The sequence below is a fragment of the Salvelinus alpinus genome, chromosome 20 (assembly GCF_045679555.1).
Source record: "Salvelinus alpinus chromosome 20, SLU_Salpinus.1, whole genome shotgun sequence".
NCBI lineage: Eukaryota > Metazoa > Chordata > Actinopteri > Salmoniformes > Salmonidae > Salvelinus > Salvelinus alpinus.
The window spans coordinates 39694627-39721437 of NC_092105.1; the positions used below are offsets into that span (position 1 = coordinate 39694627).

At 42.5% G+C, this 26811-nt stretch overlaps 2 protein-coding genes across 8 annotated transcripts; both read left to right on the top strand.

Moving 5' to 3' along the window:
* The first annotated feature begins 1206 nt into the window (after positions 1-1206).
* Positions 1207-3686, top strand: LOC139546852 (ATP synthase F(0) complex subunit C3, mitochondrial-like). Of its 3 annotated transcripts, none has more exons than XM_071355724.1 (5): positions 1207-1299; positions 1484-1578; positions 2578-2652; positions 2771-2961; positions 3088-3686. In XM_071355724.1, exons 2-5 carry the CDS (start codon positions 1540-1542, stop codon positions 3200-3202), a joined length of 420 nt encoding a protein of 139 aa, XP_071211825.1. In that variant the 5' UTR covers positions 1207-1299; positions 1484-1539; the 3' UTR covers positions 3203-3686. The 3 variants fall into 3 exon arrangements, with proteins under 3 accessions (XP_071211825.1, XP_071211824.1, XP_071211827.1); XM_071355723.1 differs by having other exon boundaries at positions 1235-1377; XM_071355726.1 differs by having other exon boundaries at positions 1275-1393.
* Positions 3687-3982: 296 nt separating this feature from the next.
* On the top strand, positions 3983-20421 carry atf2 (activating transcription factor 2). Of its 5 annotated transcripts, none has more exons than XM_071355718.1 (12): positions 3983-5088; positions 5561-5630; positions 5713-5809; positions 5900-6018; positions 6119-6247; positions 6924-7102; positions 7470-7581; positions 8667-8753; positions 10959-11162; positions 11409-11606; positions 14277-14382; positions 18450-20421. In XM_071355718.1, the coding sequence occupies exons 2-12, from the start codon at positions 5583-5585 to the stop codon at positions 18668-18670; spliced, it is 1500 nt and encodes a 499-aa protein (XP_071211819.1). In that variant the 5' UTR covers positions 3983-5088; positions 5561-5582; the 3' UTR covers positions 18671-20421. The 5 variants fall into 5 exon arrangements, with proteins under 5 accessions (XP_071211819.1, XP_071211823.1, XP_071211820.1 ...); XM_071355722.1 differs by having other exon boundaries at positions 11418-11606; XM_071355719.1 differs by having other exon boundaries at positions 3983-5010.
* Positions 20422-26811: the final 6390 nt, after the last annotated feature.

Here is a 26811-nt window from a genome sequence, read left to right on the forward strand (position 1 = left end):
AAATTGTGTGTTAAATATACCAGTATGTATCTAAATGCAATTATAGAATTGTACCTTTGGTTGATCAAGATGCACTCCAGCTCAGTGCTACTGTACTCTGTATAAATAAAGGTTTTCTTATTTAATCTGTGCTCTGCAGTGAGATGAAAAATGAAATGGATCCTTCAGTGACTGTTGATTCATTCATTTCCATAGGGCGTTGGAGGTTTATGTGCTACATTAGTAGGACTGATTCTACATTGTGCTCATGAGATCTAGAGGCTGTGACTTCAACCCCCTGTGCACCTGCAAAGATCATACCTGAGGAACCAGTGGGGGATTCCTCCCTTAGAGCAATCGTACGGCAGCAAAGAGGGGCTCGATCCCCATCCTCATTACCTATACCTTCCAGCCCCAGCTGCTGGCGAGCCATTCATCAACATTACAAATCCTCCTGGTGTGCAGCTACACTTCCAAGCAGAGAGATGCCTAGACAGGGCCCTGGGACATCCCCTCTGGGTAGTGTTAAATTCACACCTCAACAGATGCACTGGAAAGAATAGGCCTAGATGAAATGTTGAAGGCACTGTCTACTCAGTGAGTTGTATAACGGGAGAAATAGTATATGACTTTATATGTACATCAAAATATGATTTTGATTTCATGATAAATTAATTAATGGATTAATTCATTAATTAATACAACACATGAATTCCTGTATCACCTGGCCTATGAAGATGATGCTCAAGATGAGCAACTAGGCAGGCTATAATGTGCACAACAACGTGTATAGAATTGTTGCCAATTGCCTGTTGCCTAATTCAGCATATACTGTAAAGCTAAATAAAAGTAGGCTTAAATAATCCAATCATTGATTGCCTAGTTCTGTCAATATCAACCATTCAATCATATTTTTGTCTAATGCTGAAATTCTTTAAGCCAGACGTTCTGAAGAAAATATGTTGATTCTTCCTCTGCTTGTTTGTGCTATTTCTTTAGAATGTATTGGTTTTGAGATAATATTGAAGACAATAGGCCTGACCTATTAAAAAGGTATACATAAAAGTCCTACATTCTGTACGTGTTATTCATGGAGCTCTGATGGATTTCCATGGTCAATTATCTAGAAAAATCTTTGTCACTGAAAATTACTGTACAGGGTTTCATTCATGGTTTCTTTAGGTTTAATTCAAACGTTGAAATGGTTTAATAAAGTTATAGTGAAATGACCTTCCATTGTCCAAAATCTTCATCCGGGAATCTATAAACACCGAAATGCGCGTGCGCCTTTCTCTACTGTGGTTCGACCTTCTGCAGTCGGTAAGAGGGATATGTTAGACATTGTCCATTGTAAATCCTTTTTCATCCTTCTTTAAAACAACACCCAGCACAACACAAGTGAGGGGTGCATATTGTACGGATTCTTGTGTGCATTGGACTGTCATTATTTTCAGCATCGTGCATTTTAAAACCCATTGACCTTATATTTGTGTTTTCTTTGCAGAAAGACCCGGCTTCAATCAAATTTGACCGACCAGGTTAAAACAGACTAAATTGATCATGTACGCCTGTGCAAAGTTCGTCTCCACGCCGGCTCTGGTGAGTATTTTTATTTGTATGTTTTACTCAATCTGATTAAACCAATGTTTTATTACATCTGAACTCATTCTCCGCTGTATTCGTATGGGCCTGTGTTGAACTTGAATCGAGCTGCCTGACAAGGGTATTAGCTAGCTAGGTAACTAATAAACTAACGATAGTTGCAATGAAATGCCATATCTCTCCAGGTTTTGCATGATAGAAGTAGTTACTTTGATTAAGTGAGAGGCTCTTATTTTAGTTTCCTAACTAACGTTAGCGATATGTGCACATCTGAGACTAGACCCGGCCTAAGAGCTAGCTAGGTAGCCTGTTAGCTATAGCCTAGGTAGTTATGAATAAGGTCAACATGACACTTGGCTTTCTTCAGCACGCAAGTCTACCAGTAGCTACCTAACGCTAACTAGTGACTTATTTTGTTGAGCTCTCATATTCCCTTTTATGTGTGTTCGGGGCTATTTGCCCAAGGTCATGTTTGGCTAGAAACATTGCAGGTTCAGGTGAAACCTAGCTACAACATGGATAACAGGTTATAGCTACTTTTACTGGTACGTTAACTGTTAAAGGTATGACACTAGCTTGTGCTAAGTGCACTCAGCTGGTAAAAGGAGTGTTATTTTATTTTTAGGCTTGTATCCAGTGGTGTTGTGGAAATAATATTACATGTATCCTGATTGAAAATGCATTTTGATGACTTAATGGGAATGCAGTTGTTGTAATTTGTTACTAGGTTATGCATGTCTTAGTACGGCTCTGACATTTGACCACTTCAATGACAGTGGCTAGCTTTGTCAAGGTGCCTCCCACTGCACATGGTGCACTTGTGCTGCCTTTGACAGAGGGAAACATCCCTCAGGCCTCCACTTGTTGTACTTTGAACAGTCATGTTTGCACCTTAACATCTGTATTTTTCTTTGTTGCCTTTAAGATCACCTGTGTAGGCTCTCAGGCAAAATATTGTTGCTTTTTTTCACTGTTTTGTGGTGGTTCCTGGTCCAGGTCCGTGCTGGCTCCCGGGCTTTTTACAGACCCCTGTCTGCCTCTATGCTGTCCAGGCCTGAGGTCAATACAGAGGTGAAAAACATCTTCTTCTAGTGCGGGGCCTTATGCTCTTCCAAAGCTTGTCAATCCCTTTAATAGTTATTGATGTTGGAGTTCTTTTCCCATCACTAAGGAGGTGTTTGTTTTTCAGAGAAACGTAGCCCTCATGCCACAGAGCCCCTTCACCCAGGTAGCTCTCAGAGGCTTCCAGACCAGTGCTGTGAGCAGGGACATTGATACCGCTGCCAAATTCATTGGTGCTGGAGCCGCCACAGTCGGAGTGGCTGGATCTGGTGCTGGAATTGGAACAGTGTTCGGCAGTCTCATCATTGGATATGCCAGGTAAGTCCACTGCTACAAACAGTACTAGATCTGTGCTTGTCAATGTCAGCTGTCAGAAAAACGATGATTCAAACAGATTTTTACATGAAATGGTCTGAAAATGGTTTGTATTGTTCTGTTCTGCAGGAACCCATCATTGAAGCAGCAGCTCTTCTCCTACGCTATCCTGGGATTCGCCCTGTCTGAAGCCATGGGCCTATTCTGTTTGATGGTTGCTTTCTTAATCTTGTTTGCTATGTAAAAAAATCTGTCTATAGGAACTGTAATTACAGATGTGACTACATATTTTATCGTGGCTACCAAAATTGTTCTGTGTTGGTGTCATGGAAATGTACATTTTCAAGTCTGTCCGACACTCTCAAAATAACAGAAACATGTATTGTAAAAATGTAAGAAATTACATAATTAAAATGCATGTATTTGACTAGTTGACATATGGCAGTATGTTTTCTATGTAAGGAATCATGTTTCACCACAATCAAGAAACCAACTAGCTTCTATTGAATGTCAACATGGGATTATACAAAGGAACTGCTTAGACTTAATGTAAATCAGTCTGGTGCATTTGCCATTTTCAGTGCATCGTGTTCGCTTCTGTGTGTCCACATTTATGTTGTCGTTGGTTCAAGTGCAGGTCAATAGCATTCTGTAAGTAGGCAGCAAGTGGGCGCTTGCTCTTGTAAATGGAATTAAATAAATCTAGACCACAATTTGATTGTGCCAAATAGTGGTCACTGGTCCAGATTATTTTGGACGTTCTCTACATGAACGTGTTTAGTTTGTCAAACAGCCTGGAGATCATGACATGATTGCCCTTAACAACTCTATTACAGTTTGGTTCACGCTAAGCTTGCATAAAGTTGATTTATCCCTTAGTGATAGATTTTAGAGCCTTTCAATGCGCCTAAGAACACTAGAGGTACATTGTCAAATCGAATGAGCCTGGAGGAAATTGGATCTGTAATGTATTTGATGCGATGGTTACGTTCTCATAAAAATGCTATAAAAGATCACAAAGATAATGTACAAGGAATCTGCATGTATTTTCTGGAGATGGTCACCCTTCATACCCCAGCTCCTGGATGTCATCCAGTTTAAGACCCAGGGAACAGAAAACATTTAAAAACTAAGGATGGTACTACCTGAACTTGTACAGCAAAAATACACTGTTTTTGAGAGGTTTTACTATTTTGTGTGCTCTGAACAAGACCATGGTGTGTATACCTGCCTTCCAGTGGAGTTAATTTCTCCATCCCCCAGATGGTAATATCGTTCACTCGGCACCTGGCTTTCCCCATCCTTGGGGGTATGTAGGGTGCTTCTTATCCCTTCTCTGTTCTGGTGGGATCCACCTCCCACTGCTTTTGAGCAGAGTTGTAGTTTGTTCTACCAAAGACAGAAGACCCTGCCCTGTTCACCTGAACTCCGTTATGGATTGTTCCCTTACTCAAGGACTTTGTTCAAGATTGGATGCTATAATATTCCAGACAGTTTTGTGTCTGCTACTGTGCTTTTTTTTTTTGTGCATTGGGGATGTGGCATTGTCCCAGCACATTTGTTATATTCGCCACATCTCTGTTGGCATTATAACAGCATCTCATGACTAGCTTTGAAGGAAAATATATAATTTAAATAGTATAATGTAACTTGTATTGTGAACTGATTTCTCTGCACTTCTATATTATTGCTGGGTGGTGGAAAAGACTGCTTCTATGTGGCCGTGGTGTGTCGGAAGTAAGTGACGTATTCGGAAAATATGCTCTCGCGAGACCGTTGTACAGACGTGGGATTTTGATATCAAGGGTTGAGCCCGTGGGTAAGTGTCCACGAACTGACAGTGATTGTACACAAAAATATCGCCCTTGTAACGATTTCTTGGCATTCGTGGGGATATAAGCTTGAATAAAAATTATTGGTCTGTGATAAATGCAGGTCCTTTCTGTATTAGCAGTTATAAATAGAGCTAATATGGCGACGGTGATATGCTTGCAGATGCTACCCTGCCTAATTGGGCGGTGTGGATGGATAGGGCTTGGTAGCTTGATGATGGTGAGGGGCTGTGTAAACAAAACCATCCACATTGTTTTGTTAGCTCGTGCTGAATTTGTCAACAATTTAAATTCCAAGGTTTGTGTCTAATGTTGTGGCTAAATTGTTGCATTTCATCTGTTTGTCTTCTAAATAAGGACAACGCTAGCTGAATTAAAGCTAGTCAGAAATGTTGTATTGTCAGTTTCATAATAGCTAGCTACTGCTGTTGTAGGTTACCCAACTAACGTTACCTAGCTAGCTAGTGATGCTTTAGCTATCTTGCTAGTTAAATATACAGTTGTGTCATCTGTCATAATTCGAGTTTCCACGATTCATTTAGATAGATATCCTCTGTTTATGACCAGCAATGTCTCTCACTCTTCTGACTCAGAGAAAGACCATGCATTTACAAGGGACAGTTACCAACTTGCTATCAATAAGCTTTGTCCCCACACAAAGTCCTAAAGCCGATACAATTTTTGACAGAGCCTTCTATAAGGTGATGATCATTGATCTGGGACATTCTACCTACAACAGTGCAAATCATTATTTGTGTTTTGCATTCCAGGGTATAAAAGGAATTCCTGAATATGAGTGATGACAAACCTTTCTTATGTACTGCTCCTGGGTGTGGTCAGGTATGTTTTTAAAGTCCAATTGGTTTGTCTTTGTTAGTTATCTATGAAAATCTGTAAATTATACATTTTCATCATTCCATAGCGATTTACAAACGAAGACCACTTGGCTGTCCACAAACACAAACATGAGATGACACTCAAGTTTGGTCCAGCAAGGGACAACAGTGTCATCGTTGCTGGTAAGCACTACAAGAGCCTACAATTAAATGACTAAATGTTAGTATTCATTCAAGTGGTATGAGAGAGAGAGACCCTGTCTTATGTTGCAGACCAAACACCAACACCTACACGCTTTCTGAAGAACTGTGAGGAAGTGGGACTCTTCAATGAGCTTACCAGTCCATTTGAGCATGACTTCAAAAAAGCTGCTGAGGATGACCTCAAAAAGGTGAGTAATTACTATTCAGTGGTGCTATCAAAGCTAAGGCTCACTTGGTAGTACAGGTTGCTCCAGATCTGATCTGTTGATATTTGTTTCTGAAATGCAGATGCCCTTGGATCTGTCGCCTCTTGCCACACCAATGATCCTACAAAATAAAATTGAGGACCACTCAGTTGTGGAGGCCCATCGGGGCAGCCCTCTGCCCCATCCGGAATCTACAACAAGTGACGACAAGGTAAAGGATTTGGTATACTTCATTCATTGATATCCTGGTGGATCAGTTGATATGTAGGGCAATTCTAAATCTTTACTTTTGAACATTAACAACTATTGTCTCACCACTTGAACAGCCAGGGTTATATTCAACTCAAACAGTTTGATTCATTGTTGAAAAGTGTTCATTGAAGGTTGGACAATACTCTGATTGCTGAAAAAGCACTGTATGCTAATGCTCAACAACATTGCAATAAGCTCAGAGTGAATTACCCTCAAATGACCACCCAATGTAACAGCGTTAAACTACTGTTTTGACTATTTTGCTATCTAAGGATAAGGTTTACCCTCATATGCTCATTTACAGCATCTTTGAATATTTTCATCATAGACTAACAGCTCTTACTGGGGATCACTGAAACACTGATTCCCTTCTGCAGTGCTTTGGTTGATAGTTTCACTGCTTCCCCAAAATAGTACACAGTAGTACCAGAACTGCAAAACATTATTTGGATAAATAAATCCCTTTTATATTTTGTACATCAGATCCTTGTCTATTAGCAGTTATTAATCTATCCATCTTTTAGTCTGTACTATAAGAATGACACACAACTATTGCATTCTTTCGTAGTTGAAATCTAGAGAATGGTTGTCATTGAAGGTTTTAATGCAGCTAAGGTCTCGTATGGTGTTTTCAGGAGGTATCTTTGCAGCCGACCTCACTGCCAACCTCTACTATAGTCCATCCTGCATCCCTCCAAGTCCCAAATGTACTCCTAGCAACCTCAGACGCTAGTGTTGTTATACAGCAAGCTCTCCCATCGCCAACATCTAGCTCTGTAATTACCCAAGTCCCATCCTCTAATAGACCAATAGTGTAAGTAACTAAAAAATGTTAATTATTTGATATTTTTTGTATAACTTTTTTGTTGTTTTTTTGCTTAATTTATTTTTTGTATTTATGTTTTGTGTCTTTATGGTTTTGCATTTTGTGGTAAGATGGTTAATTGAAAAGTATGCTCTTTGGTTTGTTGTCAGTGACCAATACTGGTACCATATTGTACGAGTACAAATCCACAAAGTTCTGCTGTCCATTTTACGTTACCTTATGTTCCTTTGGGTGTCTGTTTTGTGTTTCTTTGTTGTAGTGTGAAGTGTGTGAAGTGTATGATAGTTTACTACATAACTAGATATTCTTTTGCTGGTTGTTGTGTAACCCATAGTGTCTCCTCTCTCCCCTCCAGTCCAGTCTCTGGAACTTTTCCTGTACTCTTTCAGCTGCCTAATGGACAAACCATGCCCGTCGCAATCCCGGCAACCATCGCATCTAGTGTACATATTCCAACCGCAATTCCTGTAAGTATCGTATGTTACGCTCGTTGCTTTATGGAGTTCCAATGTGTATTTTAAATGCATGGATTTACAGTGTGCTGCACATTCGCTCAGGCCCATTTTAACTAGACCTAAATCCACGTTCCAGTGATTAGTTAATGCCATGTATTCAGCCCCTAGAACAGGCTCACTATTTACTACTTTGGTGCTAGTGTCTTTTGCATGCGTTGGACAGGCAGGGGACGATGGGGGAACTAATGGGCCTTAGAAGAGAGCAGCTGTATGTCACCTTGGCAAAGACAGTGAGTAGGCCAAACGGTTGTATGTTCCAGTCCAGGGTGCCTCACTGCCATTTGTCCTTGTACAATTTGAATCACCACACTTGACTTCTGGCAGACTGGATGTGTTGCAATCAATTAATATGCCACCCCTGGATATTATGCTTCAGTGTCTGTTAAGGACATTAGCTAATCTAGCCATATCGTAGGCCCTATAGAAATCTCCCTGTCCCTAGTTCCCCCAGAGCGACGTGTGGCTGGTGACGATAGACAGACAGGGTCCCTGTCTTGTTCTCTCTGGCCCTGATTGTCTGTGTGGAACACTGAGCAGCAGATGATTATCTCCTGATGGCGGCGCAGCGGGGAAAAGACCTCCGTTCTCCCAGTCTGTGGGGAGCCACTGACGAGGAAAGGAAGAGATCCCACTGCTGGGTCTCCTCTCCCCTCCTCCCTTCATCCCCTTTCCTCTCCTCCTCTCTCTCCTTTTCCATCCGTCTCGTTGTGAGGAGACGGTAGAGGAGACCCGGCTCTGGCCTTCCAGCTCGTCTCTCCCTCCATCCCTCTCCTGTGCTTAGCCCTTCTGTCCATATGCTTTCCACACAGGCAGGCAGGAGCTCATTAGCGTACATGGTGCATCTCCATGTGGCGCTGCCTCCACAAAATAACAGGCCATCCAGCCTAATGAGGCTGAGATATGAGGAAAACTCTGAGCGTACGGCGCTCTGTGTGTGTGTGTGTGTGCACATATTGGGAGGGGAGGGGGCTGCCTGCCTCTCACTGGGAGAGACTAATTCTCCTTGTGCTGGTCTCTGTGTGTGTCTGTGCTGTCAGCTTGTCAGACCCGTCACCGTAGTGCCTAACGTCCCTGGGATCCCTGGACCGCCCTCGCCTCAAGCCGTCCAATCAGAAGCTAAGCTGGTAATGTCTTTGTCTCATACACATACCGTCAAGGGTTCTGTGCATATATGCATGCCTGAAATTCCCCCAAACTATGTCAAATTGATCCACAAAGTAATGTTACATTTGGATTATGTACAATAGTAGTTCATGCCAATACGGTAGGTACTATGTCTGTACTGTAGTTCCTTACTTTAACCAGAAGAGGGAACTAGAAACAAGTGTTTTGCAATGATGTTAGCAGTTTTGTATTTGATATAAATTGTAATTAAAGTTGAGTAGGTGTTACAGATGCTAGTGAATGGTGAATGACCGTGACCTGGCTTAAAGAGATACTTCGGGATTTGGGCAATGACGCCCTTTATCTACTTCCCCAGAGTCTTGTGGATACCAGCATGTTAGTAGATACCCATAGACTTCCAGGCATTGCGCTAACGGTAGTTAGCATTGGCTCACAAAAAAAACTCTAACTTCCTTCATACTAGACACAGAGACATGAAAATGGTATCTACGAGTTCATCTGACTCAAAATACCCAAAGTATCCCTTTAATGCCTCAACCAGGGTGGATGAGCAGTGTCTCCAGCCTCTGGCCCTTTGTGTTAGTAGTGATGGTTGAAGGGCAGAGATATGGACTATTGTTAGGTAGATCATTGGCACGGTGATGAAGCACGTATCACAGAACCTGTAAATGCTCACAGCACGCCGCACCTCTGAAAATTAACAGGTAAAGCTTTACAAGGAGGGCTGGGGGGGATGGACTTTAAGGTGGGTGAGGGGTGGTTTATTGGGTTCGCGGGGCGCAGGGATGACAAACGCAGAGATAGCGTTGTGCTCAACATGCCGTCGCCGAGGCCAACCGGAGGGGGGCTTCTGCCGAGAGCCAGCTGGGGGGCATCTTGGCATGGGCTCAGAGAGGCACATTAAGTCAGCCTCACCCTGCATGGAACCTTTTGTTCAGCAGAATCCTGGCTGACCTGCGAACCCCCCACCCCCGGTGCCCCACCACCACCACACTCAGCTCATCAGCAAACACCTAATGAGCCCACGTCAAGAAAACAGCCCCCCGCCCAGCCAGCCCCCCACCCACCCTGCTCTCCGGGGGCGTGGAGACGGCGCTTTACAAGGACTGATGATGCTGCAAAGACCACAATAATGATAATTAACTTGCTGAATTTAGAAGATTATGCTGTTAATTAGTTGCAAAATAAAGATAAGTAATATAGCAGCAGATGGTTGAATAACACCCATGAGATGGAGGGTTATTACACTGATGAGGTTTCTGTGGCAGAAATGAAATATGAATCTGACTGGCTTCTCCCTCCTTCTATGGGCCATTCCAGGAGAATAATATCTTGTTTCTGCCAGAAGAGCTTCTGGAAGGGTATTACACGATAAACTAATTTGGTAGATAGATTGGTCTGGCAAAAGGTAGTTGTTAGAATAATGTGCTCCTCTGTTCTCCCATGTAAATGTATTCCCACTCACTTTGTTATGGGTTGAGATGGCTCATTCACCTTCAGCTTGTTTACTCACTGTTTGATGGTGGAGTATTTGGGCTTTAAATTACTCTCTGTCACCTTTATCGAGATGCAGGACGGGGGAAGTGTGTTGCGTAGACTTTAATGTAAAACACCAACAATTACAAATATGGATTTGGCATGTGATTTAATTCCCCAGTATGTCGTATGACTAGCTACATGTAGATTAGAAGGATGTAGTTGTATATGTCTTTTGTTAGGAGGATCGCCTATAAGATAGTTGTTTTGTCTCTTTAACGCACTGTAGATGTCTGTGTTCCTGGTGACTTTGTTAGCTAGTTTTATGGCTTGTCTGACAGATGCCCAGGGACAGAGAAGGGGGTTGGGCGCTCTCGATGGGATGGGGGGGGGGGGCACTATGGTGTGTTATAAACACACCCAAGAGGCAGAGCTTCCCCTGACAAGTTGACATCCCCAGCTCATCAGGGGAATAGGATATTGGCCGTGACAGCTATTATATTTCCTATGTAACATTACTGGAGGAAGTCTTTGTTTTGATGTCTAATTTCCCATCATACAGAATATAGTGTTTTGGTTTCGTCTTTTGCAACTCCTTGTTTGTTTTTTATCTCATTGGTCTACTTCAAGACTATGTTCATGACTTTCAACTCAAACGGAACATCCCTACATTGCAGAGAGGTGTTGACTCGTGGCTCATGTGCTCTTGTGTTGTTTTCTTCCCCTAGAAGCTGAAGGCAGTACTAAGCCAGCAGCTCCCTCAGGTAACCAATGGAGATTCTGGTGATGTCCAGAGCAGTGCTGTGACCCACACTGCAGCCCCGGCCCTGGCCCCTTCCCCATCTCTGTCTCCTGGCCCTCCCCCGGCCCCGCCTGAGGAACCCTGCCCCCAGACCCTCCAACAGCCTGCCACCTCCACCACTGAGACGCCTGTGAGTACACTACCACAACTGGCCACCAGAGGGTGCTATGCTTAAATTGGCTATTCTACAACTAGCCATTGAAGTACCTTTTTTTTAAGGGTATTACTATATTAATTTTGTATTACCCACTCAATAACTAGTGATTATGATGAACATTACATTAGCAATGAGATACATGTTTATAGCCTATGTGTTATAGAGCTTGATAGGTTGGTTCTGATGAATTTGTGCCGCGCATTCTGTTCTCCATGCCAGGCGTCTAAGGCGCACCCTGCCCAGCACACAGGGGGCCGGCGGCGCAGAGCCACCAGCGAGGACCCGGACGAGAAGAGGCGCAAGTTCCTGGAACGCAACCGAGCGGCGGCGTCCCGCTGCAGACAGAAGAGGAAGGTCTGGGTGTCTTCGCTGGAGAAGAAGGCTGAGGACCTCAACTCTATGAACGGACAACTACAGGTATATGCACACCTTGGCTCAGTCTGCCATATAGTAACTGCTTATTGCATCAGGTATGAGGGATTCTTCTGTGTACGTGTGTGTGTGTGTGTGCATTTTCTTTCTCCCCTTGTGCGGTGATGAAGTCATTAAAGCCTATTAAGAGGAGTTGCGGTGTGACAGCGGGCGGCGTGCGAGCCCCCCCATTCTCCGATACATCCCTGTCAATAAAGCTGTATCCTCCAGATGTCAGCCGCACACAAGCGTGTCCTCGCTTCTGTCTCAGCAGTTTACTGGATGGCCTCTAAAATCTCTCAGGGAAAGGTGTCTTTTTGAACCTTCATTTTGCAGAAAGCAATTAGGATCTGACGCTGACAAGTTCTCTACAGTTCATGTGACTGTTGTCTCTGTTGATAAGTGTGATCCGGGGTGCAGCACATCGGCGTTCCACACAATTAAATGAGATGTGCTTTTTTATTTGCTTGCTGTCTTCTTTGTCCATGGAGGCAAAGTAAGACATTGGGGGGAGGGGGGAAATTAAATGGAGGAGGGATTGTGATGAATTTCCGTTACAATAACCGATTGTCACCCTTGATGGTCATCGGTGTGCCTGCTAAGGGTTAAATGAACGCTAGCAGGTGAAGGTGGAGGAGCGGAGAGAGGGATTGAGGAAGGACGGGGTCGCCGAGAGCACCACTGTTAACTATGAGGAACGGAATAAGTCGCGGGCGAAAATTGAATGTCACAGAATGAAAGTGTTCTTTTATACGAAGAGGCATTAATCAGCGGTGCGGTTTTAGTTCTAACTCCCGCGCTGACACATTGGCCCAGCTGATCAGCGGAGTGGGCCCTAATGATGCACGATTACTATAACATCATCCTTAACGGGCTTTTTTAATGAGGTGTCAGAGCAGGCAGCAACCCACAGGGCTCCCGGCCTCCGAGTCAGGAAGGAAAGGACCATTTGCTCCCATTCTATTAATTCACAAACTTAGAAACAAGTTCAACTTCTTCAGGCCGCCATGCTTCATCCTACTGTATGACAACATGATGCATATTAATTGGATAAGGAATGCAGCCATTGATGTTTTTTCCCCAGGTTTAACATCCTGGTTGTAATGGTGCACCTCATCAGACCTGGGTGTTTAGTTGTTCCACCAATGCAGTAGTAACAATAACAAACAGTCTGGTTGTGTAATCCATACCATGCTAGATTCCTCCACATCATACCAACAAACCTATGTCTTTATGGTATTGGGAATACGGTAGCTAGTTTAATCAAAGTAGTCGCTAAACACTGCCTGTTGGGGCCACCCAACATCTATCAATACCATAACATCTGTTCCCTGTAGCCATGCTAAAAGACCTCTCTCTGTGAGCTGCACCTGCACTGGAGGGCTGATCCAAACCACTGGTTCCCAAACTTTTTATAGTCCCGTACCCCTTCAAGCATTCAACCTCCAGCTGCGTACCAGGGTCAGCGCACTCTCAAATGTTGTTTTTTGCCATCATTGTAAGCCTGCCACACACACTATACGATTTATTAAACATAAGAATGAGTGGGAGTTTTTGTCACAACCCGGCTCGTGGGAGGTGACAAAGAGCTCTTATAGGACCAGGGCACAAATAATAATAATCAACAGGGAATAGCTGGAGGAAGAGGTGGAGAGGATGAGCGTCTTCACAAAGCAGCAGTGGTAACTAGGTTGTTTATCTGTAATGAGAGATGGCTGCGTGGTGAGCGTGGTGTGGTAGAGATGTGTAAGGGCTCTACCAGCTGTTTAAATCTGTCTCACGTTATGCGAATCCATAATCTGGATTCACATAAATTGGCCGCTTTTAGACTAATAGATTAAGCAGCCATAGTCCTTTTTTAAAAGGAGAACAGAAAGAGTCTAAATCTGCCACAGGGTGTTCTGTGGGCCCCCGGCTGCTCTAATTCCAGTGAAAGTCACCTTCAGCGTAATGTGGCCTCTCTTTACTGCATGCAGAATCCCCAGCTCCCATGGGGACTGTAATGACACGGGAGTGTAAATCTCAGCAGAATCCACAAAGTTGTGCTGACAATCGGAAGAGCTCACCTCTGACAAATGTGTTGGTCGGGTGCCAGTAAAGAGCCGTAATTATAGCGCAAGGAGCAACATAATTGAAAAAGTGCATCATACTTTATTCACCTTGCCATCCATTATCCAGTTAGCTACCTTTCCCTGTGTCTGTTCTTCTTCGTGGGATGGGGGGGGGGATGAGTTGTATTTCTGCAGTAATGTAATGGTCATATAGGCCTCTCATACAGACAGACAAGGAGAGAGAAATGACTTGTGGTTATCCCTTTGTCAAATAAAATCATAATGGTTTTGGGTACTGAGAAAATACTAGCTAAAGTCTCCTCACAGCCTGGATGTTTTCAGAACTGGGGAATGTGTGTGTGCTGGCTGTTGTGATGTAAACAAAGGTTTATCTAGCACTTCACAGCCCCCCATAGAGACAGTCGCTGATGGTTTGACAGGTCATGCTCCTCATGGGATGGGTATGGTGAAGGTTTAGCCTAAATATAGTATGTTTCAATCAGAGATGCATACAATACAGATGGTTATCAGACTCGGGTATCTGTTTGAAAGTATGTGGCAGTCAGTCAAGTCTCCATTTTATGAAGTGAGTGTGTGTTTTGTCTGTTTCTCTTCTCTCTGGCAGAGTGAAGTCACCCTGCTGAGAAATGAAGTGGCTCGGCTGAAGCAGCTTCTTCTGGCTCATAAAGATTGCCCTGTAACCGCCATGCAGAAGAAATCTGCCTTTCACAGTGAGTTATGTTCCATTATCCTCAGCCCCAGGCCGCCCTGCAAATACATCCAAAACGAGCCCTGCTAACCTCTCGCCAGAGGGACACGTCTCGCTCATCGCCTAGCCCGACACCCCCAGAGCTATGGACACATTAGGCCATTTTCTGTTTTTGGAAAAACTTCAGAGAAGTTTGTCTATTCATATGCCTTTTTGTCTCCTGCAAGTCATCTGTTTTGAGCTGTCATTTCAAGTCATATTGTTTTAAATGTGCTGCACCATTATGGAAACCTAAATGCAGAATAAAGGCATCAGTCTTTAGCTTTTTATTCTTTAATGATGCCTTTTGAAATGTGCAAATCTGTGCATAGTGTCTGCCTTATGCAGCCTCTTAGTTTCAATTTGCTGTTGTCAGTAGAACGGCTGTCTGGGAGGCGATGGTTGACTCACTTTGCCCAGAAGTGCCTGTTCCTCAGGTGCTCGTTGTAAAACTTAATGGCTGCCAGGTTTCGCCAGTCACTGTGTAAGCACTTTTGTAAGAACAGGCTATAGTTTTTAATTTCCACCATTTCAGCCCCCTTTGCTTCTCTGGATTTTTGTCAGCTCAGCTTTGTGCTCATAACTCACCATCTCTCTTTAGATGGGCCAATATGCAGAACGTGTACGCATAGCCACGTCTCGGCAGTGCTCAGGAGTCTGCCGCTGACTTGTATTGACAATGATTGCCTCCAAAATGAGTCCATTATAGCGGAGAGCTTGACAAGACTGCGGCGCTTTCTCGATGAGAGGTGCCGCGGTCACTGTTCATTCCACATCCCTATTGTTAACCATAGCACTGTCGCTGACACGCCTCATGCATATTATAGGACTGATGACTCCCAAGCTATATTGGCCTGTCACAGACTGTGCTCATTTGGTCGTCTGGATTGTTTTGACTACCATTTGCAGATGAATTGGGTCATCTTTCTCACATATTGTTGAGGATTCTTCCTATCTGAGACCTCAGCGAAGGCTGATCGCTTGCAGCTAGTTGATACCATGGAGAAATATAGGCTAGTGATCCCATTACTTTACGGAAGCATTCTGTTGTTGAAAGGTGAGGTTGAGTTAGATGATACAAGCCTCTACCGTACTATAGGTCGTTAACAATAAAACGTTACGATAGCGTTCGAGTTGGCTGCTGGGGGGGCAAGGAGTCTCCCCAGCTCCGCTTAAACCGTTTTCAATGGATTGTTAAATACATTTTATAACTAACTATTTGATTTTAATATCACCTCCTTGAAGAGCATAGTCAAAACTACACATTTCCGATTATTCCACATTTTTAGCTCTATCATCAGAGTTTTACAGCAATCAGTAAACATCAATTGATCAAGTATTTTCATATACTGTACGTGAGGGTAGCCAGATCCCAGCTATAAAGCAAACAACGTGTCATTTAGCTTGCTTCATCAGATATTAGGCTTTTGGAAAGAGCTTGACATCGTTCTGGTAAAGTTCTGAGTCGGACTACTGTCATCACCGCTATAGATGGCAAGCAAATCAAACAATAATTAGATGTAGCCATTTAGTTTATCCTCTGAAAGTGAACTTGTTAACTAGCCATGTTGATGTGATATGTTATTAGCTAGCCAGCCAATTTCACGTGGTCCATCAATCAATGTAGCCTATCATGTCTGTCAGCAGCAATCGTGATTAAACACTATTTAAAAATATCAAATAATGGGATCATGTTAGCTAACTTCACTGGGTAAGTTTACATTGAAGAAAAATGTGCATTAGGTCTACTTTACCACAATGTTTAGCCAACTGTACAAAGTTTCTACCTGTAGCTGGCAAAGTAAACATTATCAGCTAACAGTAATGTTAATCGGCAATGCGCCAGTAGTGGAAAAAGTACCCAATTGTCATACAAAAGTTAAGATACCTTATTAATAATAAAAGGACACAAGTGAAAGTCTATAAGTATTTGGTTTTAATTATACTTAAGTGTCAAAAGTAAATGTTATTGCTAAAATATACTTAAGTATCAAAAGTATAAATTATTTGAAGTTCCTTACATTAAGCAAACTAGAATTTTGTATGAATTTTTACAGATAGCTAGGGGCACACGCCAACATTCAGACACAATTTACAAAGAAGCATGTATGTTTACTGAGTCCGCCAGATCAGAAGCAATAGGGATGACCAGGGATGTTCTCTTGATAAGTGTGTGAATGGACCATTTTCCTGTCCTGCTAAGCATTCAAAATGTAACGAGTACTTTTGGGTGTCAGGGAAAATGTATGGAGTAAAAAGTACATTATTTTCTTTAGGAATGTAGTGAAGTTAAAGTTGTCAAAATATAAATAGTAAAGTACAGATACCCCAAAAAACAACTTAAGTAAAGTTACTTTAAAGTACTAAAGTACTTTACACCACTGCAATGCGCCCTTCTGCTTGACAGGAAGATCCCATGTAGGATGGGAAATTAAGCTAAACCATTCATATTTGTCAGATATAGTTCACTTTTATTTTATATCACTCAAATATCCAATTAATGGTGGCTACCCTCACGTATCTGAAATGACATGGTCAGTTGATGTTTTACTGATCATGAAAAGCATGAGCTAAATGTGCACTATTGTTTTGAATGGAATAATCGAAAATGTGAAATTCTGACTATGCTTTTCAAGGGGTGATGATATTACAACCAAATAGTTAACATTTATTTAACAATCTCTTGAAAACGGCACTCAGTTGTCAATGGTTTTAGCGGAGCTGCGGGTCTCCTTGCCCCCCCAGCAGACAAATCGAACGCTCTGCACCTTATTGTGACGTTTATTCATAACGACCCATACTGTCAATACTGTGACAACATAAGGCAGATCATGTAAAGATTCCATCATGGTGTTGCCTAGCGCAGAGGTCTTTTCAGCTACTCTGTGTTTTCTCCCAGTCCTTACAGTCCCCCCCCCCAATACCCAGGCCCCCAGCATCCTCCATCCCTGTCTGGTAAAATGTTTCCTCATCTAGCCCAGGCCCAGGCACACTGCTACAGCAGGTGGGAGGATATTACCCAGCCTGCCCTACAAACAAGCCAGACCATGCTTCCTCTTGGCACACCGAGCTGTCCATCTGCTTATGGTGAAGGCTGCTCTGGGTAGCTAGTAAAGCTGCATATGATAATATATCAGCAGTCTACTCTCGCCTTCCGCTCCTGTGCTTAATGCCATTAGGAGTAATAATACACACTGGAATATGGAACAAAAAGGCTGATTTACAAGGCGATTGACCTTATGCAGGGAGAAATGGCAGAGCGATTTACGGTGCTTTGACATTCACCTGCACTAAATCACCTGATCAAAGTCTTATCAATACGAACGCGAAGGGAGCCCCCCACACACACAGGGCCTTTTAAATGCAATTTTATTGCAAACTTCTCATATTATGGAGTCTGTGTCTCACATTCTCAAATACCAAGCCCAGTCGTTAATTACTTAGTGCCATTTCAACTGACTTCATATCATTAGCTATATTAATTATCATAGCGGTCCTCGTTCCTTTGAGTCGGAGCATGAGAGAGGATTTTTTTTCATCAGGATCCAATTAATTCAATGCAACTGCCTAACAGCTGGTGGCATTTCGACTCCAAGTCTTGCATACTCTCCAGTGTGAGCGTCATTAAAATCAGGTGCTGTAATCATCTGTCGCTGCAGTAGTTGGCAAGGTAGCAAAAAACAAATGAGAACGCAGTGAGGAGTGGGAAACACTGCCACATGCCCCAGAATGTAATGTCCCCTTATGATGTTGGTTTAAATTGACATTGTAACTGAACTTTAATTAAGAGCAGAAAAAACAGTAAGTAGTATTAACAAAATGTCCTAGGATATACATATTAGTCCTAAATAGATTGGCCAACAGAGGTTACTCCTGATCCTATTTTGGAATATGATCATAGTGCAATGAATATAGGCTGCATTTTGTTGAAGTGAGTCGTCTACTTTAACAAGCACGTTTGCTGCAATAACGTACTGTATAAAACAGGTGATGATCAAACCATAAAGCCGTAACAGGCTTCTTTTTTTTTTACTGTGTGTGTGTTTGCAGCATCTGAGAAGGAAGACAGCTGTGAGGAGATGTCAGTCCCAGGCAGCCCCCAGAACGAGGCCATCCAGCACAGCTCCGTCAGCACCTCCAACGGAGTCAGCTCCTCCTCCATGACCCCTGCTGCCTCCGCCCCTGCCACAGCAGACCAGAGCACAGAGGATGGCCAGGCACAGCGGGGCGCTGCCCTGTCCACCATCCAGACTCAGCCCTCAGGAAGCTGATCAGCCCCACCGCACCGCAGGCAGTGGCCCAGCCTCGCTGCTGCCTCTGTAGGGGAAAGGAACTCTCACTCAGCTTCGGTTTGGACTATACTGTCTTTGCTCATTGTTTGGTTTCTGTTTCTTTCGATTTTCTTGGAATGCAATGTAATGGTTTGTTGGAAATTGGTAAAGATGCAAAAGAAGGCCCTTTACGAATGGTTTGAAGATTGAAATGATTGTCTTATTTCCACCTCGTTTTCTAGTCATTTGATTGATTTATTGACTGTACACATGTCCTTTTTGTTTTGGACCTCTGTGAACTTTGAAGTTGTAATGATTTGAATCAGTGCATTGTCAATGAGACCTTACCAAAGTGTGTTGTGGCTCACTTGGAATGTATTTGTTTTTAATGGCCTTTTATATCTTTATTTTATGGTGAGAAGACGTAAGGAGCAGACACTTTAATTGTTTTGCCTTTTTCATTTTGCACATAACAGATGAAGGGTTTAACTTTTTAGTGTTTTTGATTGTTCCAATAAGATGTACTGGCAGCTTTTTAAGGTAGATTTTAATACCTGTCTCGTTACAAAACTTCAACGGTTGAAGCAGATTTGAACTGACAACGTTTATGTGAGTGATTTAGTTTGGCTACGTCTGCCGGTAGCATGATGTGGTTTAAATGTTCAGAGTTGCCTGCACTTGTAAAATAGGAGCTTGGGTCGAATTCTATGTGCTTTCTTTGACCAACATTCCATTTGTAGTTCGATTGTTTCATGAACCAGTGATTGTAGGATTGCAGTACATCTTACATTACATAAACATGTTGACTCAACCATGTGCCATTAATTTTATCACACAGATTGATTTGTCATTAGAATTATGAGTGTTACCATGTACATCATTTCTTGGTATAGGAGATCTGTTTCTTCTGAATAATGTTTCTGCTTACTAAGTGACTTGCCCATTGCTTTGATGTTTGACTCTGAACACTTGAGGAAATATTCAAGTTACTTAAGAATATGACCTTTTTTAGGAAACATTGTAAATAACATCATTACTGACACATTGTGGTTTTTCCAGATGTCATACTTTTTAGAAACGTGTATTAGAGTCCTAATAAGTTTTATTTGTATTAAATAAATATCAACTTGAGGAACCTTTACTGGCCTCCAACCTAAAACGAAGGCTCTGTTTGCCTTGCGTAGTAGTACAGTACCTTTGAAAACACTAATAGAATCACATACTGCGCCAGAAACTAAATGAGGAATCAATGATGTATGTGTATGTTGATCTTATACTGCTTTTAAGGCTAGTGATATTTTAGAAAATAGTTTTAGTTTGCAAATCATACAATTATTATTTCGTATCAAATTGCCTTTAATCTTTAAATGTATTGGCTTACTACTGTGTAGTTTAACGAGACACTACTGCATTTTGTTTCAGATATCATTTGTTCCTTTTTATTTAACAGGTTTTTTTTGTACTGTCACTTATGTGCTCTCAGCATGATTTCAATAATTCTCTGAGAGAATTAAACTGATATTTAATAATGTCTCAGTCAAATAAGTAACATTGAACATGTTTCACCTTGAGTTATAACTAGCTGGTCTTAGGTTTATGAAAGGTTTTGTAAATTATTTTACCCCGGCTTAACTGCTTAAAAGGGGTGTGATATTGTGTTGACAGTAAACTTGTAACTTGTGAAAGTTATGTATAAAGTACAGTATCCTAAATTAATAAGACGTAATAAATCTTTTATCTCTTTAAATCCATTTTTGCCTCGATTTTTATTTTATTATCTAGGGAGGCAACCAAAGAGCTGGTATATGAGGCAGAAAAGGGCAACTTGTGGCTGAGGATGAAGGAAATGAGTAGGGGAATAAAGAGCTAACATCTAAAGGAAGGCCAGTTGTAAGGGTGTGGCAGGGCGGCAGGGAGTCCCTGCCACTGCTCCGCCACCAGAAAATCTACCGGCACAATGAGCAGAACATTGAGGAGGTTTGGCCCCCGGCCCGATGACCATGTAGCTTCTTGTCTACTGGTACCGTTGGAGATGTGACAGGCAGAGATGTCAAGCAGGTAACCATGGATATACACTATATATACAAAAGTATGTGGACACCCCTTCAAATTAGTGGATTATGCTATTTCAGCCACGTCTGTTGCTGACAGGTGTATAACATTGAGCACACAGCCACGCGATCTCCGTAGACAAACACTGGCAGTAGAAGGGCCTTACTGAAGAGCTCAGGGACTTTCAATATGGCACCGTCATAGGATGCCACATTTCCAAAAAGTCAGTTAGTCAAATTTCTGCCCTGCTTATTTTTAAGTGGAAACGTCTAGGAGCAACAATGGCTCAGCTGCGAAGTGGTAGGCCACACATGCTCACAGAACGGGACCACCGAGTGTTGAAGCGTGTAGCGCATAAAATGTGTCTGTCCTCGGTTGAAACACTCACTACCGAGTTACAAACTGCCTCTGGAAGCAACGTCAGCACATTAACTGTTTGTCGGGAGCTTCATGAAATGGGTTTCCATGGCCGAGCAGCCGCACACAATCCTAAAATAACCATGCGCAATGCCAAGCATCGACTGGAGTGATGTAAATTTCACCGCCATTGGACTCTGGAGCAGTGAAAACGCGTTCTCTGGAGTGATGAATCATGCTTCACCATCTGGCAGTCCGACCCTGGGTTTGGCGGATGCCAGAAGAACGCTACCTGCCCGAATGCATAGTGCAAACTGTAAAGTTTGGTGGGGGAGGAATAATAATCTGAGGCTGTTTTTCATAGTTTGGGCTAGGCCCCTTAGTTCCAGTGAAGTGAAATCTTAACGCTACAGCATACAATGACATTCTAGACGATTCTGTGCTTCCAACTTTGTGGCAACAGTTTGGGGAAGGCCCTTTCCTGTTTCAGCATGACAATGCCCCTGTGCCCAAAGCGAGGTCCGTACAGAAATGGTTTGTTGAGATCGCTGTGGAAGAACTTGACTGGCCTGCACAGAGCCCTGACCTCAACCCCATCGAACATCTTTGGGATGAATTGGAACGCAGACTGTGTGCCAGGCCTAATCACCCAACATCAGTGCCCGACCTCACTAGTGCTCTTGAGACTGAATGGAAGCAAGACCCCACAGCAATGTTCCAACATCTAGTGGAATGTCTTCCCAGAAGAGTGGAAGTTTTTATAGCAGTAGAGGGGGACCAACTCCCTATTAATGCCCATGATTTTGGAATGAGATGTTTAACCAGCAGGTGTTCATATACTTTTGGTCATGTGGTGTATCTGTATAAAGCATGTGGGGTATAACCAGTTGTGCAGACTAGATAGTTGCTTCTTTCTGACTCAAAACATGTTTTGTTTGGACCATTTCACCATTTAATGATTTGTTTCTTTATTGTACTTAAAGATGGAATCCGCAGTAAGGGGAAACGACGCCACTGGCCCCCCCACCATCATTGTTTTTGTTTTTGTTTCCGAGCTGAGTAGCGTCGCGCAGCATGGTAAAGAAATGTTGAGGTACATATTGCGCTCTTCTATCGCATGTGCAATGATGTCCGTGGGGAAAAACAGTGTTCGCTGTTTGCAGTAACTTCTTTGTTGTACAAACGGACAGGATACCAGCTTTAACTGCTGACTGAGACTAGTCTGTGTAAGTTTATTGTGGTGTCGTCTGCCACCTGGTGGATATTGTGCAATGAGTTTTGGTGTGGGTAACTGAGTACAGAAAGACCTACAACAACCCCCCTCAAGACTCAGCAAACATTCAGTGAAAGATGAGTTTCAATGACAAATATGACAGATAATTCAATGCTTTGATAGATCAACTTGACATACAGAACAATCCATTCAATATCAGTGCAAACCACAACTCCGACCAAAGTGTCCCCTGTGGAAATTACAGTCAATGATGCATGCACCTACAATCAGGTGATCATCAACATTTCAGCACGGATTGTCATCTTCAGCCCTGCTGTCATTGAATGGAGGTCGGCGAAAGCTGACAGACAAAATGTGTACTTTAGGGTAATGTACGACCAGTTTGATCCAACAGCTAAGTTCAAGAGGTTCGTCAATGCCATAGAGCTGCCACCTGCACACTAAACATATACCTGAGTACGGTAACGTGTAGATAGATATATGTTTAGTGTGCAGGTGGCAGCTCTATGGCATCATCCTCGTTCAGCTGATAAGTGCCAGTGTGGGAACTGTTCGTTTGAATGCCAGAGTTACGATAAGACATTGGTATCCCAGCACACATAGCACAGGAGATACTTCTGTTCTGAGAGAACATCAGCAGAGTACTGCTCCAGTGTTTCCTCAGTGTGAAGGCTGTATATCCCAAAGAGAATTAGGCCAACAATAATAACCAGGGTATTGGTAGCAATAACGTACAATATTATAGTGTGAGGCTCAAGCCCTGATAACTCTTCAGCATCTGTGATGATACCAAGACAGAGATTACGCGAGGCTACATGGCAGACTTGCTCATGGGCGACACTGAGGGCTGTAGGTCACCGAGGTTACAAACGGTGCCCTGTTTGACATTGACGAACCTCTTGAACTTAGCTGTTGGATCAAACTGGTCGTACATTACCCTAAAGTACACATTTTGTCTGTCAGCTTTCGCCGACCTCCATTCAATAACAGCTTGGCTGAAGATGACAATCCGTGCTGAAATGTTGATGATCACCTGATTGTAGGTGCATGCATCATTGACTGTAATTTCCACAGGGGACACTTTGGTCGGAGTTGTGGTTTGCACTGATATTGATTGGATTGTTCTGTTTCCAAGGGGCAATATTCCAAACTGCTGTTTGATTTGGGTATTACTGTGACTCTGAAACATCACGCTTGTTTTCATTTTTGATGATCACCACAGGAGTAGCAGTCTTATGTGTCTGTATTTCCTCAATGTTTAGCTCTGACAGCCATGTGTTGCTGGCAAAGGCGATTGCTCCGGAATTGACATGGGGGAGTGCATCACTGCACATGCTGTTGTTGCTCTGGATCAATGCTCTGCTTATGGCACCCAGGTACTGCCCTCTCAGAGTTTCAGGTTGAGAGCACCTCACAGAAACACTGAGACGTCTGTTACTGCTCTTCACAAGCCATCTTTTTAGGCAAAGTATTCTGCAGTCGCAGTCCCATGGGTCGTCATCCAGACTGAAATATGACAGCTGAAGGCGGCTTTCCAATGCCTTTGGACTTAAGTGCGGTTCAGTTTCAGAACCCTTAGATGTGTTAAACCCACCAAAGCAGAATCCTCGATCGTGGAGATTAAATTGTCACTGAGGTCAATCTCCCTGATGTGAGTACAGAGACTGAACACATGCTTCCCGATCTTCAAGATATGATTTCCATTCAGCCTCAAGGCTTCCAGTTTTGATAACTTGTTGAAAGCGCCTGGGTCAATCTCAGAAAGCATGTTATGGCTCAAAGACAGTGCCTTTAATTCCACCAGGGATTTGAAGTGTGTGTGTTTGATTTGCATGATGGAATTATCATTCAGCAGGAGATCTGACAGCGATGAAAGAGGTTTAAAAACACTGCCTGGAAACCATGACAAATTGTTTCCAGAGAGATCCAGCTCATGTAAATGTCCAAGTCCTTTAAATATATTTCTCGACATTGACGTGATTTGATTATTTAAGGTATAAGGTCTCCAGCGATCTTAAACTAACAAAGAGCCCTCGATGCAGGACTGTAAGGGCATTGCCACTGATCCTCAGCCTTGTTAGATGAATTAATCCATCAACTGTACCCTGTTTAACATCACACAGTTGGTTGCCATGTAAATCCAAAGAGAGTAAACTTGTCACTCCTGAAAAGGTCTGTCTCTCAAGTGAAGAGATCTTGTTATTTTCCAGATTAAGCTCTGTCAGACCACTCAGAGAATAGAATGATCCACGGTGAATGGAAGATATTGAATTGGATCCCAAGTCCAAACTGGTCAGATTTGGATAGTGTAGAAAACTGTGTTGATGGAGTTCCTAGTCAAACTCAGATGTTTTGCAAAACCATGAACCAGTAGGATGATGGTAATTCCTCTATCTGAGCAAACTATTTCTTCATTGTGACATTTACAGAATGAAGGACACAGTGTAGATAATGCTGTGTGTAGGAAAAATGCCAAAAATGTAAAATGTTATATCCTCAACATTTTCAGGGTCCTTAGACAAATCGTATGATGATACTCTGACGTTGTCCAAAGCCAATGAGAAAACTACCTTTGCCCATCTCCTTAAAAACAGGAAAAGACAATGACTAAGGCATTTCCTGTTGTTCATTCCTTCTATTTTTTTGTATCCCTCTAAACAAACATATGCCCCGAGAGAAATACTGTACAAGGTATAATTATTTTAATTGTCATGCACAACCCATTTCCCCAATGTTCATGTTTTCCTACAAGCAACCTATTTCCCTGATTGAATGCTGAATGAAAACAAATGAATGTCAGCAAACACACAATCTACATATTTTTGTTGACAGACAAGTGGACTTTCGCTTGTTTTTCTTTGTGCTACATTATTATCAAATGGTGAGTTTAACATGTTGGAGGTGGACTGGTAGTGGATTGCAGAGAATAATCAGCCATGATGGGAAAAAGGCTGTGTTAGACACCATGATAACTTAAGCCTACTTATAATTTATTGGACTTTTGGTAAAATTGTTACATTTTAGTTCTATGTCTCTGTAGGCCTATATATCTCAGTGGCTGCTATAACGCTTAATAGAGACCAATGAATCTTGAGGGCCTTACTCCATTATCACCTCCCCTGGCAACATATTGGGGTCTCCATGGTTACAGGGAGGGTCTGCGTCCCAAAGATGGGGGGGTACCATAGTGACGTCATCACCCCCCACAGCCGATTATAGTCACCATATTACCATGTGGCTGGAATAATTTGTCTGACACCTTTATTGTCTTCTCGTAAATAGCCTTTACAATTAGCAATTGTAAAATTTAAATCGTAGGTAGGTCTTGCGATACGCAAATCTTCGGTAAGTTGTTCAAGAAAATAACGTAGAAACGTAAAGATAGGATAGCTCCTGCAGCATGCACAAATATACAACTGCATCGTTCATAGCCTCATAGCCAGCCCAGTAGGCTACATCCCTGCGAAAAGTCAGACGTTTTGATATCAAAACGTCCGCGAGGGATGATTGTAACAATATGGCTCAAAACAATGTAATAGATGTAAATGGAAGTTGTAAAAAATATTGTATCATGTGATCGTACTACTATCCCTTTGGTTTAGTTTGAACAGTAGTGTATTTGCCAAGAAAGCAGTTCACCAGTACATTCAGTGTGCCTGACAAAAAATAGCCATGCTGTACATAGCCATATTTACTACAGACAGTCTATGATGAATACAGAACTCTAGCGGTAAACGTTTCTGTAAGAATTGGTCAATTTTCTTCATATATTTGACCATGCTTTCCCTGTGACTCTTGTTCTGCAGTAGAGTACTAGCTCCAGCAGAAGGCGCCATATCCGTACCTGAAAATCTGCACCCCAGAGCCTGACTGCCAGAGGTGAGTTGATGAACCTCCTTCCCGAGGACATGCTCAACTCAACTACTGTACTAGATAACTACAGGGGACATACAATGTGTCAATAAGTCAGATGTGATATTTAATTATTGCACTGCACAATTTTAGATGAATGTATCAACCTACTTATCAGTGCTGTGTTGTATTGAATTTGGTTATGCGTTTTAGGTTTATGCATCCAAAGCTCCTATTGTCCTCAGCACAACAACAAGCCCTCACAGTGGCATCACAGCGGCTCTGATTTGGGCTAGCTTTGACTAGCGAATGATCACAGAGGGTTGAATTGTAATTGTTAATATGTAGGTCACCGTCACACAACTCTGATGAATAACAATGACTTCCTTTGCCTCTGTGTGGCTATTTAAAGTCTGTGACTGGCTAGCCTAGTTAGCGCTCAGCATGGTTTATTTGAGATGCGATTATAAAGTATATCAACAGACTCAATAAAACAGCACTAGCAAATCAATAAAAGATGCTCCATCGCCCCCCCCCCCCCCCCCCCCCCCCAATGCAGATTATTAATTCTGATTGTTGCATTAATTAAAAACCTTGATGTAATGGTGATGCATTATTCATCTTGTAATGATGTGAATGTTAATTT